We start from the raw sequence: 25,066 nt of genomic DNA on the forward strand, positions 1-25,066 counted from the left end.
ACCCAACCTGAAGAACTCCAGTAGCTTTCCCAAAAAAAAAAAAACAACTCGCTAAGATTTGCATGTGCTTTAGTCTAACAAAATGGATAGGCAAGGTCGCTGTACCTAGTGTAGCTGCACCAGGGTGGCTTTGCACGCTTTAGGGAGTCTTTAGACGTTGAAGCCTGGTAGACGGTGCTCTGATAAATGCATATGGAAGTGTTCATGTAAAAGAAAACAGTCTTCCTCATAGCTTCAATAAAAGCACCCGCATCTTTTAATATGAGCCGCGATAACCCTTACAGAAAATGTTGCATGACACAGTCACAATTTCCATAGAAGCATTTATTACACTTGGGAATACGCCAGTAAAGAAAAATTCAGAAACCAAACCACACGTTTAATATTACTTGTTTTATTGGTTGTGGCAGAAAGTAAACATGTGTAATGTTCACCTCTTAGTTAATGTGTGTGTGCACATGCGTGTGCGCGCGCCACAAAATCATGAGCATTTTATGAAGCATGTGGATTGCGTAAGCTATTTGAGCTGTTTCACTAACATATCAATAAAGTGGTAATTTGTTATATAGCCAAATCTAATGTCGCCAATGCTCCAACTAACAACAAAGACAGATGTTGCTAATTAAGTACGCATTAAAAAACTGTTAATACTGATACTCCATTAAAACCATATGATAATGAGACTTAAATCTTTAATCAGAACGATCAGCAAAACTTTATATATGGAAATCTGTGTTTAAGATGTTTTCATTTGAGAAACAAATATTTGGCCTAGATATGTAGGTTTTCACAGGAAATTTTTTCCTGTTCCCTCTAAGGAGGGATAAAATACAGAAACTGACTGTGAGGGTGTCTACGTTTTGTTTCCTTTTAGCAGACATTCCACACGCCAAGCCTTGGGGATGAAGAGTTTGAAATTCCGCCGATCACGCCTCCTCCAGAGTCGGACCCCACCCTGGGTATGCCTGATGTGCTGCTACCCTTTCAGGCTCTCAGCGACCCGTTGCCTTCCCAGGGAAACGAGTTCACACCCCAGTTTCCACCTCAAAGCCTGGATCTCCCTTCCATCACAATCTCAAGGAACTTGGTGGAGCAGGATGGAGTGCTTCATAGCAATGGGCTGCACATGGTAAGCACCCGACTACTCTTTGCCATTTGTTCTCATGGTAAGGAGCTGGCAGGTTCTGTTCCCTGTCTGCTGATGGGCACTGATTGCCCTCTAAACATAATGCTCGGTTGGTACACCCATAGAGGATGGCCAACAAGAGTCTTCCAGCTTTAGGAAGGCTCCTCACTGCTTTGAAGGTGGCCAGGCTTCCTTTGCCTTTGTTTTAATGCAGAGGTGTGCTTGAAATGAGAACTTACTGAGGCGAGCCTTTAAACATGGAAGCCCATCTTAAGAGCCCAGGTCTATTAAACTTGTTGAATTAGAGCATAATGTGTATGACATATGGTTTGTTCTCACCTCAAAACAAATATCAAACTGTGATACAGAAGAAAGGGGGAAATCTGCTTATAACCAGCGAGGAAAACACAGCCTGTGTTATAGTGTAAAATACACCTAATTGTGTTATTTATTGTCACAAACATTGAATAAGGCACTCTAGAGAGCAAGGATTGCTAATGTGATAATTTTATTTCTATTTTTCTTAGTGTGCAATTATAGTCAGCAATCACCAGAATAAATCTGCTTAAGTATTTTAAACTCTTCTGCTGGGATTGTGTCTTTTCTGTAGCACTGTATGTAATGTGTTTGTCTGCGGAGGTGAGTCACTAACCAGCCATCTTAAAACAAGATTAATAATTTATAGGACTTTTTTTTTAAACCCTGATAAAATGAGACAGATGTGTTGGTATAACAAAAACAAATCCTATTGCTTGTTTACATATTTCTCTGTGCATTAGGACCATGCCAGTGATGTTTATTGGTTTCATTTTTAATTCCCCAGATAGCGACGCATGATTGCAAAATATGTAGTGGATTAACAGTGCAAAGATTCAGCGTGCTCTCTGAAATGTAAGATTACTTTCCCAAATAGGATTTCGGCAACATAATTTTCTTTGCCTGTGATCTTTTGTGTTTGAGCTGAACATAAAGGTTTTCATTTTTACTTTTTTTTTTTTTTTTTTTGTCAGAGAAGAATGCAGGGAGCCGGCAGAAAATAGTCATTAAGTATTCACAAATGTTCCCTGTCATCACAAATAATTGTTTCCTGTGGACTTTCTTACTGTTTTGTCCCTTTGACACTGGAATGGAGGGTTCTGTCTTCCTCTACAGTCTTAGCTTCTAATATACTTGGAAAATAATAAAGATAAAAAGGGTGTTTAGTCACCAAGGGAGTTTACTAGGCCTGGCCATATTTATAGATGCTCAGTCAGGCTCATTCAAGTTGCAGAAATACTTAAAAGACCATATAATATATGCAAAAATTTGTACTTTATTAAATTGGTAAATATTTATTAGTAATATAAGAATCTGCCTTTAAATTAAACATCTGATGAATTACCTTGCCTCAAAGCTATAAAACTGTTATTGCTGCTATAAAAAAGTGTAAAGGAGGCATTTTGACTATGAAATTTCATTTCATGGTCAATTGAATTTACTATATTGGAAAGAACTAAAGATGGAATCATAAAATAATTATGATATTCACATACACTTAAAGACAATGCTTTCCAGGGCTGGCGTTGGAAGCGAGGACTCAATTTTTAATGCTTCTTTTGTAATGTATGGCTAATCACTAAAGCAGTTCAATTATTCCATTGATTTTTTTTTTTTAAGTATAGGTACTTTAAGCGCAGGCTCTTGTCTTTATATGGGCTTCATCATGGTTATGGCTACTGGTTTGAAGTTCTGCTCAACCCGAATGCTATTTATTTTGGCTTGAAGCAAACTAATCTTGTTGGAAATTCTAGTAGAATTTCACCTTGAAAAATGTCATGGGATTTTAAATCACAAATGTTGGGAAAAATAAAATGTACCAGGACAGAATTATGATGAATACAATGTGTCATTGGCTTTGTTCTGTGGACTCCTGACATGTTCACCTGTAAACTTGAATTCAGAATCGCCAGAGGCATGGTTAAAAATAGGTTATGTCAAGGTTCCTCTCTATCTCCCTCCGGGTACCGAGTTGCTGGCTACATCATAATGCTCTGCAGAAGCCTCCTCTGAGATTTCCTGTAGGAAGGTCAACACAGAAATAATAAATAATACTGTGTACATCGTGCCTTCAGCATCCGAGGGCACGTGGGCTGTTTCATATCTTATGCAAGTAACAAGTTTTATTATCCAAATGAATATGGCTGTCTGTGAGGGATTGCTATGGTGAATTAAGCCTATCATATAATAAGAAAAGCCAGTTTGTTTATGTCATATCGGACCAGCTTTTCCTCAGAGCTGCAGCGGCTTTTCTCTAGAAAGACTGACAGTTTGTCAGAGGACTGATTAACTGCATTATTGCTGGCCAACAGTACAACATGTTTATCTTCCTCAAATTTATGCCATTATTAAAAAAAAAAAACAGAGTGGGAGCAAAAAGGGAGACATTAAAAAGAGGCCAACGATCAGCATTCACATTTCAGAATAATGCAAATACCCCTCCGGTATTCAAAAGAGAATTACTGAAAAATCGAATGTTTGTGCGTTCGTGGCTTCAAAGAACAATCTTGATTTGCTTGTGGTGGGTGTGGAGGTTTTTAAGACAGGATGTGGTTGGCAGATCGAAATCAGCAGTAGATTTTACTTAAAAATTTGTTACCTCTAAGCATTATTGTCAGTTTAGCTGATCATCTGGAACTTATTTTAATCTACAAAAGATTGCAATTCTGAAAACCGACAATGTGAGCTCCAAAGGTTTTTTTTTTAACACCTCTCTATAATCTGCCCAGCCTGCTGAGTAGCACCGACATCAGTAGTACATCAATTTCAGAAAGTGGATTATTTTTACTAGACAGCTATTGTGACATATTGGGTCAGTCATAAATGAAAGATATTCATGCAAGCATGCAATACTTGTAATGAAGTCTCACTCTGACCTTCTGTATGATTGATTCTGTAATTTAGTTTTCTCAGGCAGTGCCTGAAATGAAATGAAATCATGTTGAACAAGTTTTGAATACCCACAGTGCACCAGGAGAAGAAAAATCTGCAGCCCCAGAGGCTTGAGAGAGAGCAGATGAACGATTTATCTCTATGCTATTATAGCCTTTGCCAGCATTCAACATTTTTTTTCTTTCTTTCTTCTTCTTCTTCTTCTTCTTTTTTTTTTTTTTTTTTTCTTATTTGGCTTAAGTACTTAATTCTGCAGGTAGCTGTAAATGGGAAAATAAAATGCTGTTCAGATTTAAAATGACAGGACAGGGGTATGTGCAAGGGACTGATAAAATATCTTGAATAGAACTGACCTTTCATGTAGCTGAAAGTTACTGGGGGATTCATTCTCATAATTACCATATAGATTATTTTTATTTCTTTCCTGCAATGAAACATTTCAGAGAGCAGTACTGCTGATTGAATGAAAATTGAACTTGTTAACATTCTTTTCAGCTCAGCCTGTTGTACATAACAGAAGGTTAGCTTTGATGAGTTTCAAAATTCTCTTTGATATCTAAGAAACAGACAGTGAAATAACTGCCTCTAGTTTGATATTTTGTATGTCCCCCCCCAAAAAAAGGAGAATTTATAAAACACACTGATAATTCACACCTGTCTTCTGCCTGCATTATATTTCCTGTGTAGAGAGCCGGCGTGTCCTGTTTGATGTCACTTTGGATTTAATTGTGATAGCATGTGTGCGTAGGAAATGCTGTGTTGGCGCTGTAACACATCAAAGGTAGTGGTTGAAAATTGGAAAAGGGAGGAGGTGAAGGGAGAACATTTGAGTGGGAAGTGTATGGATATGTTCAGGTGAGAGAGAAAAGGCTGTGGAAGGACTCAGGTGGCAGAGTATGAACACTTCACATGCTAATAACATGCTTAACTCGAAATCCAGGTAGATACCATTTATGATAAAAAAAAAAGTAGGAGTTTCTAAAAAATGATACGTCTAAAATTACCAAGCACATTTTACAAGGTTTTTTTTTTCTTCACACAAGTGGCATGGTTCTAATTTTGATTAAGTTATGAAATGATTTTCCTGATATCTTATATTTAAAAAAAATAAACGTTCAAGAAATAGCCTACTACCAATTAATACATTGTTTTTAGTAATGTTGCTTAATGTGTTACAGATAAAACAGTTATTTCATGGGTCATTAATGTGTTTAATGTGTGGAACGTTCTATTAAAACAAGCCCTTATTATTATTATGAACGTGTTCATTGCCATTGTCAACAGAGTCTGTGCAGCTGAATTCAGCAAGATGGTTACCGCTCAGCCATTGGGGACTGGCGAGTTCTCGTACAGATTGAATGATTGCTGTGCCTGTGTATTTTAAGTCGCGTTGCTGTCAAAATCTATTTTCATTGTTAGTTAACAATGAAAAAGGAGGAAACCCCTCACTTTTAGTGGACAAAGCCTCAACTGTACAAAATTTGGATTGTGAAACTGAAGCACACTGACCATTAGCAAAAACTTTCAGAGCACCTACTAAGCGCTATGATGGACTATTAATAACCTGAATTATACTGTTTATAATGGAGTTTCTTATTTTGTTTGATAACTAGTACCTCCTCCATGAAATATAAAAACTCATGGGCTGAATGCTTAAAGATGTCTGTCACCAAAAGACACCTTTCCTGTAGCTCTTATTCTGTGTTGGTCTGGCTGCCCGATACACGAGGCCTAGACGCCGTACCGTTTCCCCTCACAGAGGAGCGGAATGCCTTGGACCCTCCGGTGCTTAAAATATTCTTTCTGCTTGGCCTGTACATACCACTGACCCTCATCACACGGGTTCTGTGCTGCCTTTAAGGTCAGAGTCAGTCTTATGTATAAAAGTATGCATATGCCCAGAACCAGTAAATACAGTTAGCTCTTGTGCAGTGCTGTACATGGCAGCTTACTTGATTGGTAGGTTTTAAGGGGTCACTGTTCACCCACGGTGACATGATCAGTTCAGTTCCATGCCTCTTCTTTTGTATCAGCTGTAATTGAGTGTTGCCAGACCTTATCACTGATGGGGGACTACAGAGGCACCCTTTTATAGCATTCAAATGCCTGAACACAACCTGGCATGATGCATAGCATGTACTAGAGAGAAAAGTCACTCTACATGGTTACCCCAGGTCCTTATTGTCACAGCACCTGCCATCTTGCGGTAGGAGGCCCTTGTGTGATCGCCACCACCCCATCCCCACCCTCACTCCTATCAGAATGGAAACTCCAGGATGGCAGGAACCTCACCTGCTGCTGCTTATTGGTATCTGTGGCATCTACATCATCTCTTCAATACACGAGTGAATGGAAGGCCAGTCAAAGAGTATGAATTAGTTACAGAGCATACTTGACCGCTACACGAAGTTGAAGGGAAAGAAACTTAGAGTATAAACAGTTGGAAAGCTGGAATTCCTCTTTAGAAATTTAGTATAGGATTAAAGAAAATGAGCATGGTTCAGACTCTGCTAAGGAAAAGGAACTCCACTGTTGCATGAGTGACCCACTGTTGAGCACTTGATGACAAACTCTTGACATTTTTATTTTGCTAAGAAACTTAAAGTTGGGCTATTTTGCATAAAACTCACGTGTGGGCAAATCATAAACCTGAGATCACATGTGGGCACATAAATGTGAGAGAAGTAAGTAAGCAAAATTGAACGGTGTAGTTATTCTGATGAACAGCAGTTTGGTTCATGGGGGCTGGAGAGATGACTCAGCAGATGGGAGCTTACACTGCTCTTGCAAGTTTGCCCCCTCCAACTCCTGTGCCCACATTGGGTGGCTCACAACTACCTATAATTCCAACTCCACAGGCACCTGTGCCCGTGTGCCTGTATGCTGCACCACACACATACATATAATTGAACATAGGAAAAAATAAATTCGGTAGAATGGGAGCCTGTAGTTCTCATTGGCTTGCTTAGTGGCATTTGCTTCACAGTCTACAGGATTAGAAATATTATTGGCTAAGCATAACTGTTTGCTTGGTTGTTGTTAATTTATAAATAAAACTTTAACATTGCTTATAGGACATGACTGGATAATTGAGCATAACATTGTCGGCCTATATTTCGTATTTGTAGTTACTTTGGTATTTTTTAATACAGTGTAATATTTATTACAGATAATTGTTTAATTATTCCAGTTCCAGGAAATATTGATTAAAAACTGGCTCAGTGGAAATCTATTTAGTCACACTCTCTCATATTTGGGTTATTTGCTTCTTAATTGGATGCTGTCCTCCAGTGTGAAAACCTGATGTTGGGTTGTTAGAGAGCATATTTACTTGACAGTGCAGATAGAAGGCACATAAGTATATTTTCATATGAAACTTAAATTGCCTCTTATGATGAGATCAACCCAGGTGGAAGGAAGCACCATTTATGAGTGTTTGGAGGTAAAATAGAAAAATAATATGTAATATTTAAAGTAAAAAAAATAAATGTAAAAGCATATAGCTTACATTTGGAAAAAAAATACTAGGGGAAATATTTCTTTCTATACCAAGATAAATTGCTGCTCCATACTTTAATGGATGTGTGAGAAAGATTTAAATATGAATGTGATTTGAGTTTTTCTTGCTCAGGAAATGAGAACACACTGAATCCACCCGCCTCCCCCTAACTCCCTGCCCAACCTAGTCCTGTGTGTGATTTGCAGTCATGGTTGTGTAGTGGGGACTTACAAGGAAGGTTTTCTCGGTTGTCTTTTGGTGTTGGTTAAGTCAAGGAGAAGATCTTGTTGGGGAGAGTGTTTCCTTCACACCTTTTCTTTTGTCTGTAAATAAGGGAAAGCAGACTTCGGACCATAAACCTAGGCAGGTCCCAGGGTTCACGGACCTCACAGTTATGACTTCTTCCTTTTGGTAGTTACCTGGAGTTTGGTCCTCAGCACCCACACTGGAGGGCTCGTAGCTCTAGGGGTTCTAATACCCTCCTCTGGTAGCCCCCAGGTACTCATGTGTACATATCTAAACACACACGCACATACATACATATACACACATTTTAAGTGATAAAAATAAATCTTAAAAAAACTGCTTACTTAAATAATGAATATTTAGCAATAGGCAGGGGTTCAGGCAATTTGAGAAAACATGGCTGCTAACAGAATTGGCCATTGGTGGGCATCTTGTTTTACAAATGAAGAGGCCTTTTGACCAGGTACATGGTCATACCCTCGGAGCAGTGACCTTTCTGGTGACAAACATGTAGAAGTGCGGTGCCTCCAGGCCAGCAAGTAGTGTAGTGCTTTCCTGTGAGAGTGGGTCATGAGCCAGGTCTGCCTGTTCCGGATGACTTTCTACAGTCGGATACTGGTCCTTCAGTTGTCCTCAGAACACAGATTGAGGTAGTCACCTGGACATTTATACCGAATGTCTCAGGTTGACTTAGGTGGACTACCCAGGAGGAACAGTCAGCTCTTACTTGTTGGTATGGATAATTCCACTAGGTAGGAGTTACTGCATTGAACTTCTGTCGAACATCCAGTGGGATCCTTGTATGCTGCCATCCAGATGTCCCAGACCAGTCTGTCGGATCCATCATTTTCTAGCCACTGTTCATCTCACAGCCGATGGTCCCTGTGGCTCCTGGCCCTCCATTGCTGTGTAGTGCTGCATCTTGCTCTTTTCCCTACACCTCCATGGGTCACCTCTGCTGGGCATGTGCTGCTCCTTTCCCTAGCTATTGAAGTATGCCTCCTTTTGTACCTTAGCTCTGGGGCCCTTTGTGAGGGAAGTATCCTGCCACCTCCCTGCCTTGTCTTCTCTAGCCCATCACCATCTGTCCACTCCATCCTCTATCTCCTCTCCTGGCTAACCCTGACCTCAGCACCTGTGAGCATACTCCGTGTTGTCTCACTCAACTTGTACATGTAGCTTTCTGTCCTGGAACATGAGTTTTTCTCAAGTGCTGCGTGGATACTACACATGGCTTAGCGGGAGGGCTCTTGTCTAAAGTCAGTGAGATTCTGGGTTTGAACTCAGAACCACAACGTAAAATTAAACACAGAGACAAATGTTGCAAACATTACTGGCATTCAAATCTTGTTGCTTGCAGTGGTCTCTTAGAATCCAGTATTTATTTTGCCTAAGTAAGTTGACCATGGACAAGTCTTTCAAGACCAATTATATAAGGAGGAAATGATTTATAAAAACATGTTCTGTTTCTTTGAGCTTTGTTTTCAATTATATGTTTCCTTATTATGCCATTCCTAATGAGGAAAAGCTATGAGCTCCTCTGGAGAAGTACATAGAAATTCTTCTGTCCTGTGCTTTTTTGTAGTAAATTTGATATGCCATTCTTACTTCTGTTGAATGTTTAAAAGAATCACATTTCGAGTTTCTATTTTCTAAAGACTGAGAATTTCAAAAATTAAGAATTAAATGCTCACTATGAATTTTTAAAAGAAACTTAAAAAAATAGGAAGTCCTAACATCAATGAAAAAAGAACTTTGTTTTGTAGTACTAGGGATTGGAAACAGGGTCCTACCTGTGGTAGAAAAACACTCTAGTACTGAACTGCATCCCAGCCTAGATACCTTCTCCCTGCCCCAGGTTTATTGAGACAGGGTTTCTCTGTGTAGCCTTGGCTGTCTTAGATTCATTTTGTAGACCAGGCTGGCCTCAAACTCACAGTGATCCACCCACCTCTGCCTCCCTGAGTGCCCGACTACCTAGACATCTTTCAACAATTACTTTTTTAAATAGAAAATGATTGGAGCTATTGGGACTAAAATTCTGCTGAGCAGTTGTTAATAAAACCGAAGCTTGAACCCATACCCTATTGACTTTATAGTATAGAGTCTATAGGCACTCTGATGAGTAATCTTCCTGTGTACTAGTCCTCCGATGTAGGAAGCTGTAATAGGGTAACTGGCCATGGAAAATGTTGGCACAGCCTCGTGAGTAGGTTATGTGAATTGACGTTTCCTTGAATATATTACAGAGGGTTCTTGATTTCTTGTCCTGTGGGAGATAAGAAGGATGGGGCCAAAGACTTATGTTTTGGCAAAGCTTTGGCCTCATCAACAATATTCTTCACAATAATTCCCCAGCTACAGAAAAACACTGTCTTTTTCTAAATGAAACAAGAGAACTCAGTTTAGAAAACAAATGGGCATGAAGATGATTTTGTTAAAATGGATGGTGGTGGTGAAAAGCCCAGGGCCCATTCTCTTCTTTTTCGGCTGGCACCATCCATCCTTAGGGCACCATGGCTCATTAGAGAATCATTTTTCTCTTGAGCAAGAGTCACTGGCCAGTGACTAGTGGCCCAGGGACTCACTCATGTCTGTCTAAGCATTAGAATAGTAATAGGACCAATAATGTAATAGTACCAATAACCAGGGGATTAAATTAGGAAACACATGCTGAGTCAGCCCAGATACCGGCACCCTGAAAACACCCAGGGAAGGGTCCTTTCAGTCCCCTGGCAGGAGAGCCCCAGCAGTCAGCTCCGTAATAAAGGTGTGAGTGACAGGTGGCCTCTGCCAGAAGGGCTTGGTTCTTAGCCATCACTTTTCTGATGAGAATCCATCCAAAATGCTGTGTTTGGGGGCCTTGCCGTAAGCATATAGCTGGGCTGATTTCCACAAGCGTTAGAACAGTGAGAGTCAAGTTAGACTTAGCTAACATGGTCATACCAGTTAACCGAGATATTACTACTCAGTCGTGATCAAAGGTATTGATGTGTACTTCGTAAGTTGCTTGACAACAGCTTTAAAACTTCTAGATGTTAAGTCTGAAAACATTAAGAAAGCATCCCAGAAAGATATGTATGTATAAGGTAAATAAAAATAACAAAAAGCAATAACCTATTACTGGAAATGGAAGTAAGTGAAAAATACTTGAACCTCAAAAGAACATGGAAGGCGGGACATCAGGGTTTCTGAGGGAGAAAATGTCCTGTCACCCCAACACTTTGAAGATTGAATCAAAGAGGATTACAAGTTCAGGACTAGCCTTGGCTACATAGTGAACCACATGAGACCCTGTTTCAAACAAAATTAGGAATTCAGGGCCAGCCTTGGCTACTTGATAAATGTAAGGCCAACCTGAGCTACATGAGACCTTGTTTTGAACAACAAAACAAAATATTAAACTCCAGCAGGTATTATGATTTAACCATTTTGTGTTTTCTTCCATTCTGTTTTTCCTGAGTCATGTTTTAGTTTGCCTTTGTTTTGTTTGTCTGTTATGTTTTATGTTTATAGACTTATTTTGTATTTCTGTAAAGAAGTTAAGAACCCTTCTCATTGTTCCAATCCTGTCTCTTGTAATGTGACCATTATTAACAGTTGGGGCTACTTTTTAAAAAAGAAATGAATAAAAACAGACTTTATTCTACAGTCATACCTCAGTTTATCTTTTCCCATCTTGGCTGTCACTCTAGATCATTAGTCACCATGTGGAAGTGATTTTGTCCCCTGAAGCCATTTCTATAGGGGGAAGGCAGCTGCTCAGTTCTCATAGATGGTGGCTGAGAATGCTGCAGAAATACCACAGAGCCCAGAGGACACAGTCCACAGCCCTAGGTACCTGGTCCCGCACACCAGTTGAGCCAAGATACAGAAACCCAGCCTTAGATCAGTACACACTCATCTAACTCGCTGCTTTTACACTTTGTAGTATGGTGAGATCATCCTGTATGCAGCCAGTGTTCTTTGACGTAGCTTCCTGCCCAGTAGTAAGGGAGACTGTAGGTGAGAAACCAAATGCTCAATGTAGCTATTGACAAACCTTCAGTTTATTTTAAATGAAGAGGAAGAAGGAGGAGGAGGAGGAGGAGGAGGAGGAGGAGGAGGAAAGCCTTACCAGAAAGACTCCAAAAAGGAACAGCAAGGAATTCTTAACTTTGTATATAAAACGGGATTCTAGGTCAGTAGGGGTCAAGAAAATTAGATTTTCTTAAAATCACAGACTCACTCCAAATGACAAGTCTGAAAGAAATGGCTGGAAAGGCATGTCTTTATTTTGCTTTCTTTGGAATGAAAAAGGAAGGAATGAGAAAGAGGCAGCAATAGCTTTAATGGCTTCGTGTGGCTCCCCAAAACAGGAAAGGCTGCTTCTGAAGTCGGGGAAATAATTTTCACAGAAAACTAATGCTGATGGGGAAGTCCCCACTTGCTATTCCGGAATATTTTTAGAAATATTGTAACATTAAATCATGGTGGGCTCAGCAAAAGAAAACAAAAAAAAAACCATCATGAGTTTAAATGAAAGCCTGGGTGTGGGAGCCAAGACATTGAATGACTTCCAGATGCCCTTGGCAGTGTGATTCAGAATTGTGATGACCCTGGCTAACATTCGGCTGCAGGAAAACTATGCTCTAATGCGGACAGATTCTGCTCTGTGAAACACAACTCTGTGTCTCCCTGGCCACTCTCTGCTGGGAATATGCATTTCCACAAGGGCATGCTGGAGCAGGGCCCCTCCACTCACATAGTGGTCACAGAACCAGTGCTGTGGATGAGAAGGACACAGACTCATTGGTGAACCCCTAAAGGGTGGTTTCCTTTGGCAAATTGTCTTTTTTTTTTTAAGTCACTCAAGGACTGATCTTACATCAAGACAGTTAGGTTCCATCTTTGCATTTTGTGCTTCTGGCCTTTTGTCTTAGTGGCATGAATCCAAATGTCTCGTCAAAGCTGCAGTGGGTCTGACCCATCTATACAGTTGCCAACCTTGCAAGTTCATTGGTGTTTGGAAAAACTAAACTTCTTTCCTCCCCTCCCTCTTATTTTTGTAGGATCAGAGCCACACACAAGTGTCACAGTACCGCCAGGATCCCTCCGTGATCATGAGGTCAATTGTCCATATGACTGATGCTGCCCGCTCTGGGATCATGCCCACTGCCCAGCTGACCACCATCAACCAGTCTCAGCTCAGTGCGCAACTGGGCTTGAATTTGGGAGGAACCAGTGTGCCCCACACATCTCCTTCACCTCCAGCAAGCAAATCAGCCACCCCTTCCCCTTCCAGCTCTATCAATGAAGAGGATGCTGATGAAGCCAACAGAGTAAGTTAGAGATGGCTTAGTACAGAGCCTGGAAGACCGCTGGGCCGGGCCCTGCTCAGGCTTTTGATTGCATTTATGGTATTGCTTTCTTTTTCTTCATGGATTTGGAGAACCATTTCAGTTGATGGTGGTTTATTTTTTGGTTTTTGGTGAAAGGGTACTGAAACGAAAGAGCAGGTCTCTATGAGCAGTAAGACCTTAGGCAAATCCCTTGAGTCTTTTTAGGTTTAACTGTTCTGCTCTGCAAATAGAAGAACCTGTACTCCAGTTTCCAATATTCCAGACTCTTGAGAAATTCTAAAGGCTCTAGTTCTGTTGTTGATATGAGCAAGTTTCACTTGTTTTTCGGGGGATGACCACATTTAACTACTACAGTATCTCACTGGTGGCTGCTGGGTAGATTTGAATTATTCTGTACCTTGCTCATGGAGAATACACTTTTGAATGTACATAGATTGCAGATGTGACTTTCCTGAATGCCCAAACGGATAGGTTTAATGAAAACCAGCACTGTGATGGTACACAATCGCTCAATATGCTTCTACTAATGGTGTGTTTTGAACCTGTTCTGTGCTTGTCAGCTTTCTTGGTTTTAGTGTTGTGAAGGTTTCTAAGAAGCTGGGGTGGTGCTCAGTGGCAGGTAGAATTTCTACTGTGTGCAAGGGTCTGAATTCAATCCTCAGCACCGCTGAAAGGGAGAGAGAGAGCGTGCACGCAATGTTGTTTGAAAAACTCCTCCACTGGTTCTGAATACCAATATAAAAACAGTTCCAAATGTGATTAGTGGCATAATTGATGCCACTGGCATGCAGAGAATAGAATCACTTCTGCCTGGGAGGGTGAATTGAGGAAGATCTTATCGAGTAGCTTGTATTTGAATCAGGTATGAGAAGATGCATAAAAGTTTGTGAGGCAGAAGAGAGAGGCCAGCATTCTAGTTCAGGGGGAAAATGAGGAGCAATGGGAAGCGTCTCTCCATTTAAGAGTGCCGTGAAGTTTGACATAGTCGGGAGGACAGAAACAGAAGAAATGGCTTGCTGTGCGGTGGCAATCTTGTGTGTGCAAGGATGGCCATAATTGGACATATACTTTAGATGAACTACTTTGGCCATCTATAGTCTGTAGAAAACAGTACACAGAGAGGGTGATGCAAAAAATAAATTAGCTAGAAAGACTTTTGTGCTTGCTGGTTTGTCTTCATCCAAGGAAGGAATGAGTGTGTAGTACCATGTTAATGGGTGTTGCTGAATCATGAAGGTGCAGTGATCGAATGAAAGAGATAAATTGCATTTTGGTTTGAGAGCCAGCATGGATGGGTTTGGCCTGCGATTGATGTGGGGAGTCACGTGAGGTGCTTATGTTTGAGACTGGAGCTCAGTCCTTTGGAGCTGGAACTTTGGAGCTGGGGGCTGTGTGCAAAACAATGTTAGAGTAAGCCAGTTTGGCCAGAAGGCCAAGAATCATTATCTTACCTAGCATAGGGAAGAAGAGGAGCTAGAGAAGACTGGGCTATGAGGAAAAGAGGAGGGTGGATAGAATGATACTGCAGAAGGGGAGGTGGATTTGAGGTGGGGTGTTTGGTCATGCAGTGTCCAGTGTTTGGTCACGGAGACTTGACTGGGTGAAGGAAGAGAGGCGCAGGTCATGGCAGCCCAGCCAGGTGTGCCTTTCCATGTCCAGCTGGAAGCCTTCTCTCCCCTGGCATGCACTCGGCCTTGTGTCAAACAGAATTTGTCCATGTGACCCCACCCTGCCTTACTCCATTGTAAGTGAAGTTTTAGGTTTATGTGAAGACCGGAATCCAATTTGTTACCTTTTAAGCCAATTATCTGATAAAGGGGGATTAAAATGATTATTATATACCTCTTTTCAGCGAAGGTATTTTTCTAGCATCTGAAACCTTTGGAGTCAACTATGAAATGTTTTTTGGTTTTTATTTTTATTTGTTTATTTTTTTAAGAGAATGTATCATGATCTGTTGTTTGAAGTGTGGGACTCTTCATTTCTAGTTTAGTCTTAGAAAGAAATGGTGGTTAGGAAAAACTGCACTTTCCCAAGAGAGACCTCAGAACTTGCTGACACTTAAATTTGGCTTTACCAAAAGAAAACCTGTCTTTCATTCAGTATCTAACTGAAAGGAGTCTGGTTTCCCATCCAGCTTTTAGATCATTGAGTAGAATTAAGCAAGTCATGCTGATTTTGAAAATTAAAAAAAAAAAAACTATGGAATCTACAGAATTATCAAATTAACCCTTAAGTTATGAAGACTGGTCTTTTAGAAGGAAGGGAAGTGAAGTCCATTTGTATCTGGTTGTCAAAGTTAGGATAAGCTAGAAGTCAGGCAGCAGTTCTCAAAGATTTAAATATGCAGTGTTCTCCAGGAAAAGTTACTGCTTATTAGGTTCCTCCCTAAGAATTTTCAGTAATTGGATTAAATTCCAAATGACCCTCATTTAGAAAGTTTTAAAACTCTAGTAATATTTGAATTAAGGCTGAAAGTCATTAAAATCCAATCTGTTAGTAACTTGAGTCAGCTCTTGTTCGTCAGGCCCAAGCCTGGCTTTTAAACAGGCTTTGGCAAATGCTTGGGGATGCTTGATGGAGATAACCACAGCCGAACAAAGTCTTCCCTGTATTTGTACTGTAATCTCAGTCAGAGAAAGCAGAGGTGGGTGAGTCATTTTCTTCCTCCTTGGATGGGTGTCTCTATGATGTGGTCAGGACAAAGCAGGTGATAGGATCTAGACAGAATGCTCAGTGGTCAAGAGCACTTTCTGCTCTTGCAGAGGACCCAGGTTTGGTTCCCAGCACCCACGTGGCAGCGTAGAGCCTTCTGTAACTCCAGTTCCAGAGGGTCCAGTGTCCTCTCCTGGCTTTTATGTGCAGTGCATGCATGTAGTACATAAACATACTTGTAGGCAAAGCACTCATACATGTAAAATAAATATAAACAAACCAGTAAACAAATAGGTGATAAACAGCAAATTAAAAGGAAGCTTGGCTGTATATAAACTTGGGTCTCTACCCGTATCCTGTGTAGGGTTCTGACTTGAGAGCCCACATTGAGGACCTGTCTCTGTACAGAGCCGCTACATTACTTACCCTGTGTAATGAGTAGCCTTCTTGTAGCTTTCCTGTTAGTCTTGATGGTTTTAAATATCAACTGGTGTTCTTTTACAGGCTGCTAATGTTTTGATGAGTATTCATTTCTTTTCTGTCTCCAGTTAAAGTGGCTTTGACATTTTTATATTTCTCATTATCTTGTCCTTTTGAAAGTTATTATTTTAGAAAATAAAGATGACCTTTCCTTTATTGTGCAAGTGTAGTGATTACAGCTAATTTCTATTTGCACTTCCAGAGGCTCATTAGCACAGCAACCTTCTTGTAAAGAGAGAGAGAGAAAAAATCAGCCATACAAAAATCAATTCTGACCAGTCACACAGATGGCATGTACCTATGGCAGGGGGCCTTGTTTAAAATATCCTCATATGATCCATATCCAAACTGTGATTAGGTTTTCCTTCTAAACCCTTTGACTGTGAACTGTCTTGCTCATGTGCGCGTGTGCAGAATTGTATATAGATAGCGTGGCCTGGTACAGAGTGCTCTGACTTTCATTACTCATAATTGCCATGGAAAGCATATGTTGTGAATACACTGAAGCTACTTCCGGGTCTCATTAATCAGTGTGCTAAATGCTAATCTCTGCTGTCCAGTTAGCGCTAAGCAGGTTTGCCCCTCCCCCGCTTTTGGTGGCAATTCATCTGTTGATGATGCTTAACAAAACCTTCAAAGAGCAACTGTGGCTTGGAGTGAGTCTTGCTGCATTCTCTGCAAGTTCATTCTAGGCAGTGAATTTTCTTACTGCTTTGCAGGCCATTGGAGAGAAAAGAACGGCCCCAGATTCTGGCAAGAAGCCCAAGACTCCAAAGAAAAAGAAAAAGAAAGATCCCAATGAGCCACAGAAGCCAGTGTCAGCATATGCCCTGTTTTTCAGAGACACACAAGCTGCAATTAAAGGTCAAAACCCCAATGCAACCTTTGGAGAGGTCTCCAAAATTGTAGCATCTATGTGGGACAGCCTTGGAGAGGAGCAAAAGCAGGTAAGGCAAGCGTCTGTCATGGAACGTATATTTAAAAAGCTACAAGAATATTCCTAGCAATCTAATATGATTGCTTCTTAAGAAAGCCTGTCTAAACTATGGGATTAAAACGTGTGCAAATAAATCCAAACAACGCTGCCTGTATTGATTTCTAGTCAACTTAAGAGTACAGGCTCAGAATCCGTTCACGGGAGACTTGGAAGAAATCTGGCCAGTAGCCTGCAAGCAAAGTTTTGATGATAATCTTTTCATTTTAAATAATGTGGAATTTTGCCTCTTTGTTCAGAAAGGGATTAGGTCCATCCTGCTTGCTTTTCCATTGATCATCTTTCTGAACCCTTGTGCTATCCTGGTACGTTTCCAAACTTTGAAGCTGCCTCTGCATGTCTCATTATTGTCACTGAGCATTTGAAATTTTATTCTAAGTTCATTTGAAAGCTATGTAGCGTGATATATTCAGAGATTTGCCGTGCTGGTGGGAGATACTTCCTCGGGAGCCTGCTCCCCTCTTCAACTCCTAGCCACAAATGAAGGGAAGAATGGGGTCCTTTGGGGTTGGTCCTCTCCTGCTTGCATAAAACTCCAATTACCTTTAATAGAAATTTGCTATATCTTATGGAAGAATAGACCCCTATCATCAATAAAACAGAACGATTGCTTCAGAAGGGAGGCGTAGAGAAATGCGTAGCAGCCCCTCGTTCCTGCAGCTTGTTCACTGGAATGGGGCAGCTACTCAATGCGCCTGTTTGCTTGCCATCGGCTTATTACCATACACCCTACACTGGTTTCTGTCCCCCACATGAAGTTCTAAGGAACCAGGGAATTACTGCTACACACTTCACATATTCTGGAGAGAGGGTTTTACTTTGTTCTGATAGCCAGCCATCAGGCTCCTTAATAAAGATGAAGCCCAAATCTTGTGTAATCCACCAGTACTCATGTAACTCCTTGATCTCACTATGATGGTCTCCCATCTTTGGTTTTTATGATTTCTACTTTTCTTTCGTTCTTCAAAAGAAGCCCAAGGTTGAGATGCCTCCATCTTTTCTTTTTTGTCTAATTTAAAAAAAAAAAATTTAGTAGCCGAGCATAGTGGTGCACACCTGTAATCCCAGCACTCAGGGAGGCAGAGGCAGGCAGATCTCTGTGAGTTCGAGGCTAGCCTTGTCTACAGAGTGAGTCCAGAACAGCCAAGGCTACACAGAGAAACCCTGTCTTGAAAAACAAAAAAAAACAAAACAAACAACAACAACATCAAAGTATTTGTTTGTTTTATAGGCAAGGGGCCGCCATGTGTGATGGGAAGTTGACACTGATGGGAAAACCTAGTCCTTCTGAGAATTTAAGCCATTTGTGGAGAGGTGGTGCTCACTGCTTGTTCACTGTCTAGGATGAGGGCTTTGGCAGCAGCCTGAGATCATTTTCTTTTTCCATCATTAAACATCCCCAAAATTGGGCTTGGCTGTAGGTGGCAGGACTTTTTGGGTTTTTTACATTACTCCTCTCTCTCTCTCTCTCTCTCTCTCTCTCTCTCTCTTACATTACTCTCTCTCTCTCTCTCTCTTTGTCTCTCTCTCTCTCTGTGTGGAGAGAGAGAGAGAAACATTTGAAAAATCAAAACCGGTGAGACCGGGTTTTAGGTGAGCTCTGTTTATGTGACCTAATTTGTGTAGCGGGTTTATAGCTAAGAATTTATAGCCTGAGGGTGGTGCTAATTGTGGTCTTATTTTAATAGGTATATAAAAGGAAAACAGAAGCTGCCAAGAAAGAATACTTGAAGGCCCTGGCTGCCTACCGGGCCAGCCTCGTTTCTAAGGTAAGCCTGCTGCGGTGTGGGAGCAGCCCGTGTGCACTGCAAACATCGTCGTGGCTCCTTCAGAGCCTTCCATTAGACCCTACCCACCCGACCGGTTGAACAGTGGGAGCTCCTGTAAGCTGCTGCAGCCAAATTACTGCTCACGGGTTGCAGCTCTTTTTGTTTGTATTTTGTAGCCATATAGATACATTTTAAATAGCCTGTTGTTCTTTCCCTGTGTGGGGAGTTGGATCTGGGTTAATGGCCTCAGTTTGAAACTGGAGGTATGCTTGTAGGGCATACATGAACACATCACAAGTTCTCTGATGGTTACATTATTGTGAGCAGCAGCGGTGTGTTTTTGACCATTTGTTTCACATCATATAAAGAAGTAAGCCTCATGATTATTTAAAGTAAAATCATGTTCCAAGTACTAAGACACAGTATATTCATTATACATGCGTTGATGTATTCTAAAAGGAGCCAATATTCCACAGCAGCTGTCGGTCAATATTACCTCGATCCAAAAGGAATGTGGACGTACTCTGTCTGTCTATCTGTCTGTCAGTATGTCTCTCTGGCAGTCCTAAGGATTGAACGCAGAGCCCCCCACTTACCAAGCAAGCACTCTAACTCTGAGTCCCGCCAACAGACCTAAGCTCTTACATTATTCTATCAGTTAGTTCCTGAAGTGTTTGCCTTTCTAGATTCAGACAGGCTTCGGGGTGGATACTTTGGACTAAGCAGGTTTCTGCACCAAACTCGTCTCTTCTGAGACATCATTTCCATTTGATCGTTATTGTTATCTCAGGTACACAAGGCCTCAAAGGCATGTTGAAAGGACTTTCTCCCTTTTTGTCTCTTGTTCGCCTGAGTTGTTTCTTCTTTGTGTGATGATCCACCACGGGCAGCCATGCTGAATCAGATCAACAGAGGGCCTCCTGCCTTTGTTGACAGCTCCCGGGACACTTCCCACTTCATTAGAGACAAAACATGTATCAGGTCAATAGCAAAACCCTTTTCTTGAGATTCTGGAAGATTATATCCTGGGAAATACACCGAGGGTGAAGTCGGATGGAAATCAGGTTGTGCGGGCAAAGGGTACTGTGGTATGTACAACCACACAGAGGTGGAGAAGGGTGGGTAGGGTGGCAGTGTGTGCTTCTCAAGTGGAGCAGCCTGTCTTTGGCATACCCAGAGGCAAGGACAGGCGGCCTTTACGTGTGACTGTGTCAGCAGCTGACCACATACAAATTTAAACCAAGAACTGCTATCTCAACGGGAAATAAGAAACCACAACTAGGATCTTCCAGTCTGTGACTGGCTTAGAAAGGATAATTTAAATACTGACTAGAGTCAGTGTTCCAAATGTGCTTTAATGACACTTCACGATAAAGACAGAATTTAAAAGGATAGACTTAAAACAATTTGTTTTCTTAAATTTGGTAAATGGTATTCACAGAGACCTGGGATTTATGTAATTAGGTGGTTGAAAGGAACTAAAGTCATAATTGAGGTACGTTGTCAGAAGAATTTCAACCTGCATCTGAAGATCCCAGGAGGCACATCCATGCACAGAGTGACCACTTCCCACTCCTCTGAGGAAAATGCCTCTGTTGGGAATTTCACAAGTTAAGACGAAGATCAGTTGAAAACTTTCAAACTTGCCTTCATGGTGAGGAGGGGTGTGCATCAAACCCCTCTTAGAGGAATTAGAAGCTTCTGGTTGATGAGTTTTAGAGACCTAAGATCTTAAGCCTTCAACACTAAGGACCAGTGAAAGGGCACAACAATAGGTTTGCATCACACGCCCCTATATTCTGTGCCTCTATGCACACAGCACAGAGCTCCCACCCGAGCTGAAATGACCATCTACTGAATGTAACTATTCAGAGGTGTTACTAGAGGCTTACCATTAGGTTTTCAGTGAGTAAATCTTGCAGGTACCTCCACAGTCATCATTCACCCCTGAAGTGCTGCCTCAGGGCTCCCTGATGCCACTGGCCAGAGTCAACAGATTCCATATAGTTTCTTTCTTAAAACCAGCCTGCTGGCTTTTAAATATTTGAGAGTTTTATTATGAAATGGTGCATATTTGATTTTGTGAGGCTTGTAACCGTTTCTAATGCACACTCCCAAAGATCCAGAGATGCACACTGTAGAGCTGTAATCCCTTGTCCTTCAGTGTGTGCATATTTAAAGCACTTGATTTCCTAAGCCTCTAGACTAGGGCCGCCCAATTCTGATGTGACATTTCAGTCACATTGGGTTTATAAACCAGAGAGCACTGTCCATGCAAGAGTGATGCTTTACAGTGATGTGTCTTGTCTAACCGGAGCTACTGCCTACACTGTGTGACCCTGTAGGAGGCCATTCTCAGGTTCTCTCAAGTAGCAGAATTTTATAAATCGGAGTCACAGAAAGAAATCCAGAAGCAAATATTTAAAAGTATTAAAGATGTCTCATGATACTTGATTGGAGCATGGTGTCCCCTGCTAATCCCACCACAAAGAAGAACTCCGAAGGATGGAGAGATAGTTCAATGGTAGTGTAGTTGCCGAGCATGAAGGAGGCCCTGGGTTCCACTCGCACCACCAAGCAGTCAAGCAAACAGAGTAGGAAAACATGATTTTACAAAAAATAAAGGGTGAAACTGTCTTTAAGGTGTAACATTCCAGCCACTTTTGCATGTGTAAAAGAACTTATATTCGCAGATATTTGGGACACAAAATGGAATAGACCTATTCCACTGTTTAACGAGTTATCACATTGTATGAGGTTCTCTTTTCATCTATGAATTCACTGATAAATTCTGGAGCCTGTGAAAACAGTTGTTAAAGCTGAAACACTTCTAAAGTCATGATTTGGTGCCTTCGAAGACTGTAGTTACAGTTTTTTAATATTTGAGTGGTCATGGAGGTAAACAGTTATGCAAATGGGTTTTTGACATTTTCCAGTGGTTCAGGTTTCTGGTGGTATCTCTTGTTAATGCCCAAGCACTCCCCAAGAACCAGAGACCGTTCTGCTTGCGTAGTGCACGAATGACTCCTCTCATAGCTTCCATACAAGTCCACTCCCACACCCTGCCACGTTAAAGAAGAGGAACAGATACGTGAATAAACACCGCCAAAGACCCAGAGGTGTACATTGGTAGAGCTGGGATCCATTGTCTTTCAAAGAGTGTTGCTTCAGAAGGGAGGCTAGAGTGGTTAGAGTGAAGAAGAACTGTTACTTTTACAATGCGTATAGTTGTGTCATTTCCCAGGTAATGCTGTGTTACAACCAACCACAAACCCCAATGACATACAGAGATAAGCTTTCTCAGAGAGAGCCAGGCTTCAGTCTGAGTCCTGCTCTTCTCTCTGATTGAAGGAGCAGCCCACCTGCAGTTGGGTGCTGACAGGGGCTGGCTCCCGGTGAGGCAGGGCCACGGCTCTGTCTTTCTGGGGGGACTCGATGTAGAGAGTGGAAGCATGCACCATCCCTCAAGGAGTCAGCATGGAACTGGAACACTTTCACCCTCATCCCATCCCAGTGAGCAAAGGCACCACCGCAGCCCAGCCTCCCAGTGGAGCAGAGCCAAATTGACTCTGCCTTCAGGAGGCCCTTAGATGGTCACATGACAAAGGCAGTGGGAAGCCTGAATAGTGGTGGTTTTTGAATAGTTTTTGAGTCAGTTTATAGTAAATGTTGATAGATTGTAACATTCTGGAACTTCATCTCTCCCCATGCAGGCTGCTGCTGAATCAGCTGAAGCCCAGACCATCCGCTCTGTCCAGCAAACTCTGGCATCAACCAATCTGACATCGTCCCTCCTTCTGAACACACCACTGTCTCAACATGGGACAGTCCCAGCCTCACCTCAGACTCTCCCACAGTCGCTGCCTAGGTCGATCGCTCCCAAGCCCATAACCATGAGACTACCCATGAGCCAGATTGTCACATCCGTCACCATCGCGGCCAACATGCCCTCGAACATTGGGGCTCCACTGATAAGCTCCATGGGGACGACCATGGTCGGGTCTGCGGCCTCCACCCAGGTGAGCCCCTCGGTGCAAACCCAGCAGCATCAGCTGCAGCTGCAGCAACAGCAGCAGATGCAGCAGCAGCAGCTGCAGCAGCACCAAATGCATCAGCAGATTCAGCAGCAGATGCAGCAGCAGCATTTTCAACACCACATGCAGCAGCACCTGCAGCAGCAGCAGCAGCAGCATCTCCAGCAGCAGCTCAACCAACAGCAGCTGCAGCAGCAGCTGCAGCAGCATCTCCAGCTGCAGCAGCTGCAGCACATGCAGCACCAGTCTCAGCCTTCTCCCCGGCAGCACTCCCCTGTCACCTCACAGATCACATCCCCCCTGCCTGCCATCAGCAGCCCCCAGCCAGCGCCTCAGCAGCACCAGCCTCAGATCCAGTCCCAGACACAGACTCAAGTCTTGCCGCAGGTCAGTATTTTCTAAGGTGCACCAGGCACTGGGCTCTGAGGGAGGCGTAGGTCGGAAGGTGTGCGGACTGGAACTTGTAAGTTGACTCCGGTTATACAGAAATGTGTAACAGGTCAAACGGTCCTCTCAAGTGTCTATTAGATAGGCAATAAGAACTGCGGTGTAGCTGGGAAGCATCTTTTAGCTGACTATACATCACTTTGTTTTTAAACAAGAAAGCTGCGCTCTGTCATGTGCTGCCTTTTTTATTTATTCAGGCTAGACCTACAATATGTGAATCAAACCGTTTAATGAATCCTGGGACATACTGATGACTGTAAACTGGCCTTTCCGAGTCATAGAAAAAAATGGCCTTATTTCTCCAGAAGTGAGTGAACCACACTTCCAGGCTATTTGAACTTCTGAAGCCCTAAAATAAATAACTGAGTACAAAGCACAGTTGTAACTACCTGAAATATGAAGATCCAGTTTCATACAAACATTTGTATGATGTGAATAGTTGATGGCATTTTTTTGTCATGAAAAAAAAAATAATGTAAATCACAGACTTTTGCCAAAGCTCTTATTTTTTTTCTAAATCTCTCCAGAAAAAAAAATGCAAGTGATTAGATTCAATTATTGATTTATTTACTTATTTCTACTTTGTATCCATGACTTCTCTGAATCAAACCACGGTATATGTTGTGACAATATCTACGCCACTGTTAGCCCATTATCTTCCTTCTGATTAGAAGAAATGTGAATACTATATTATGTGTTTTGAGTGACAAGTTTCAAAAAATAAAAACACTGTATTTTTAAAAGGGAAATGCACTTAAATGAAACAGTTATTACGAAAGTTAAGATTTAAAAAGAAAAAAGCAAGAGTTTTTATTATGATGTAATACCGGTAGAATATTGAATATTTAAAAGGCACACTACATCTGAAATAATCAATGTAAATATTTTCTTTCCAAGTTGTAAGTTTTCATATCATGTGTTGTAAAGTTTTCCTAAATGAGGCTTTAACGTAAACACTGGTGACATAAACCATTCATTGCTACATTGCTTATTGTGTTTTTATGCTGTTTTATACTTTTTTATGAGTTATGATAGCAGCAATTAAGTTGTTTGTATTTTGCTTAACTAAAACAAAATGCTTTTATCTTGCTATAGAATAAACACATTTCAGTAAAATCTGTGGACTGTATTTTGATGCATCGACAAGGACACTGTTCACTTTTCAAATAAAACGGAATGTCAAATTTTACTTCTGGTCCCTTCAATACGTTAAGATGGGGAACATGGCACCAACCAGCCCGCCTGAGCTGACTGCCATCCTTCATTTTCATCCAGACACACAATATTCATGGCCAGGAATTGGGATTTTACAGCCAAACACCAGGGCCCCGAAAAAAGAGGTGAAATTATGTTGCTTTTTTAAATTATCTTTTTGTTAAGATACAAATAAATATGATATAAATGATTACAAATAAAATACAGTTAAGATTCAAATAAATTTATGGAAGGCAAAATGCAGTTGTGTTCTGTTCAGGGCTGGAACTGGTTGCCATTGTGTTATTATTTCTATTAAAGTGAATGGTGGATCCTAATTTTGAGGCCAAAA

General features: G+C 41.4%; 1 protein-coding gene across 2 annotated transcripts in view; it reads left to right on the forward strand.

Annotated features, from left to right (window-relative positions):
- The window catches only part of Tox3 (TOX high mobility group box family member 3), a 99,158-nt gene extending 74,449 nt beyond the window's left edge, over window positions 1-24,709 (forward strand). The window contains exons 3-7 of one of the 2 annotated variants that reach the window (XM_060392246.1): window positions 875-1,129; window positions 12,851-13,120; window positions 16,996-17,223; window positions 18,959-19,039; window positions 22,753-24,709. In XM_060392246.1, the coding sequence (XP_060248229.1) occupies window positions 875-1,129; window positions 12,851-13,120; window positions 16,996-17,223; window positions 18,959-19,039; window positions 22,753-23,475 (1,557 nt within the window). In that variant the 3' untranslated portion in view covers window positions 23,476-24,709. The remainder of the gene's footprint in view (window positions 1-874; window positions 1,130-12,850; window positions 13,121-16,995; window positions 17,224-18,958; window positions 19,040-22,752) is intronic. The other variant, XM_060392247.1, reaches the window with a different exon arrangement.
- Window positions 24,710-25,066: the final 357 nt, after the last annotated feature.

This window comes from Meriones unguiculatus, chromosome 10 (genome assembly GCF_030254825.1).
Source record: "Meriones unguiculatus strain TT.TT164.6M chromosome 10, Bangor_MerUng_6.1, whole genome shotgun sequence".
Lineage (NCBI taxonomy): Eukaryota > Metazoa > Chordata > Mammalia > Rodentia > Muridae > Meriones > Meriones unguiculatus.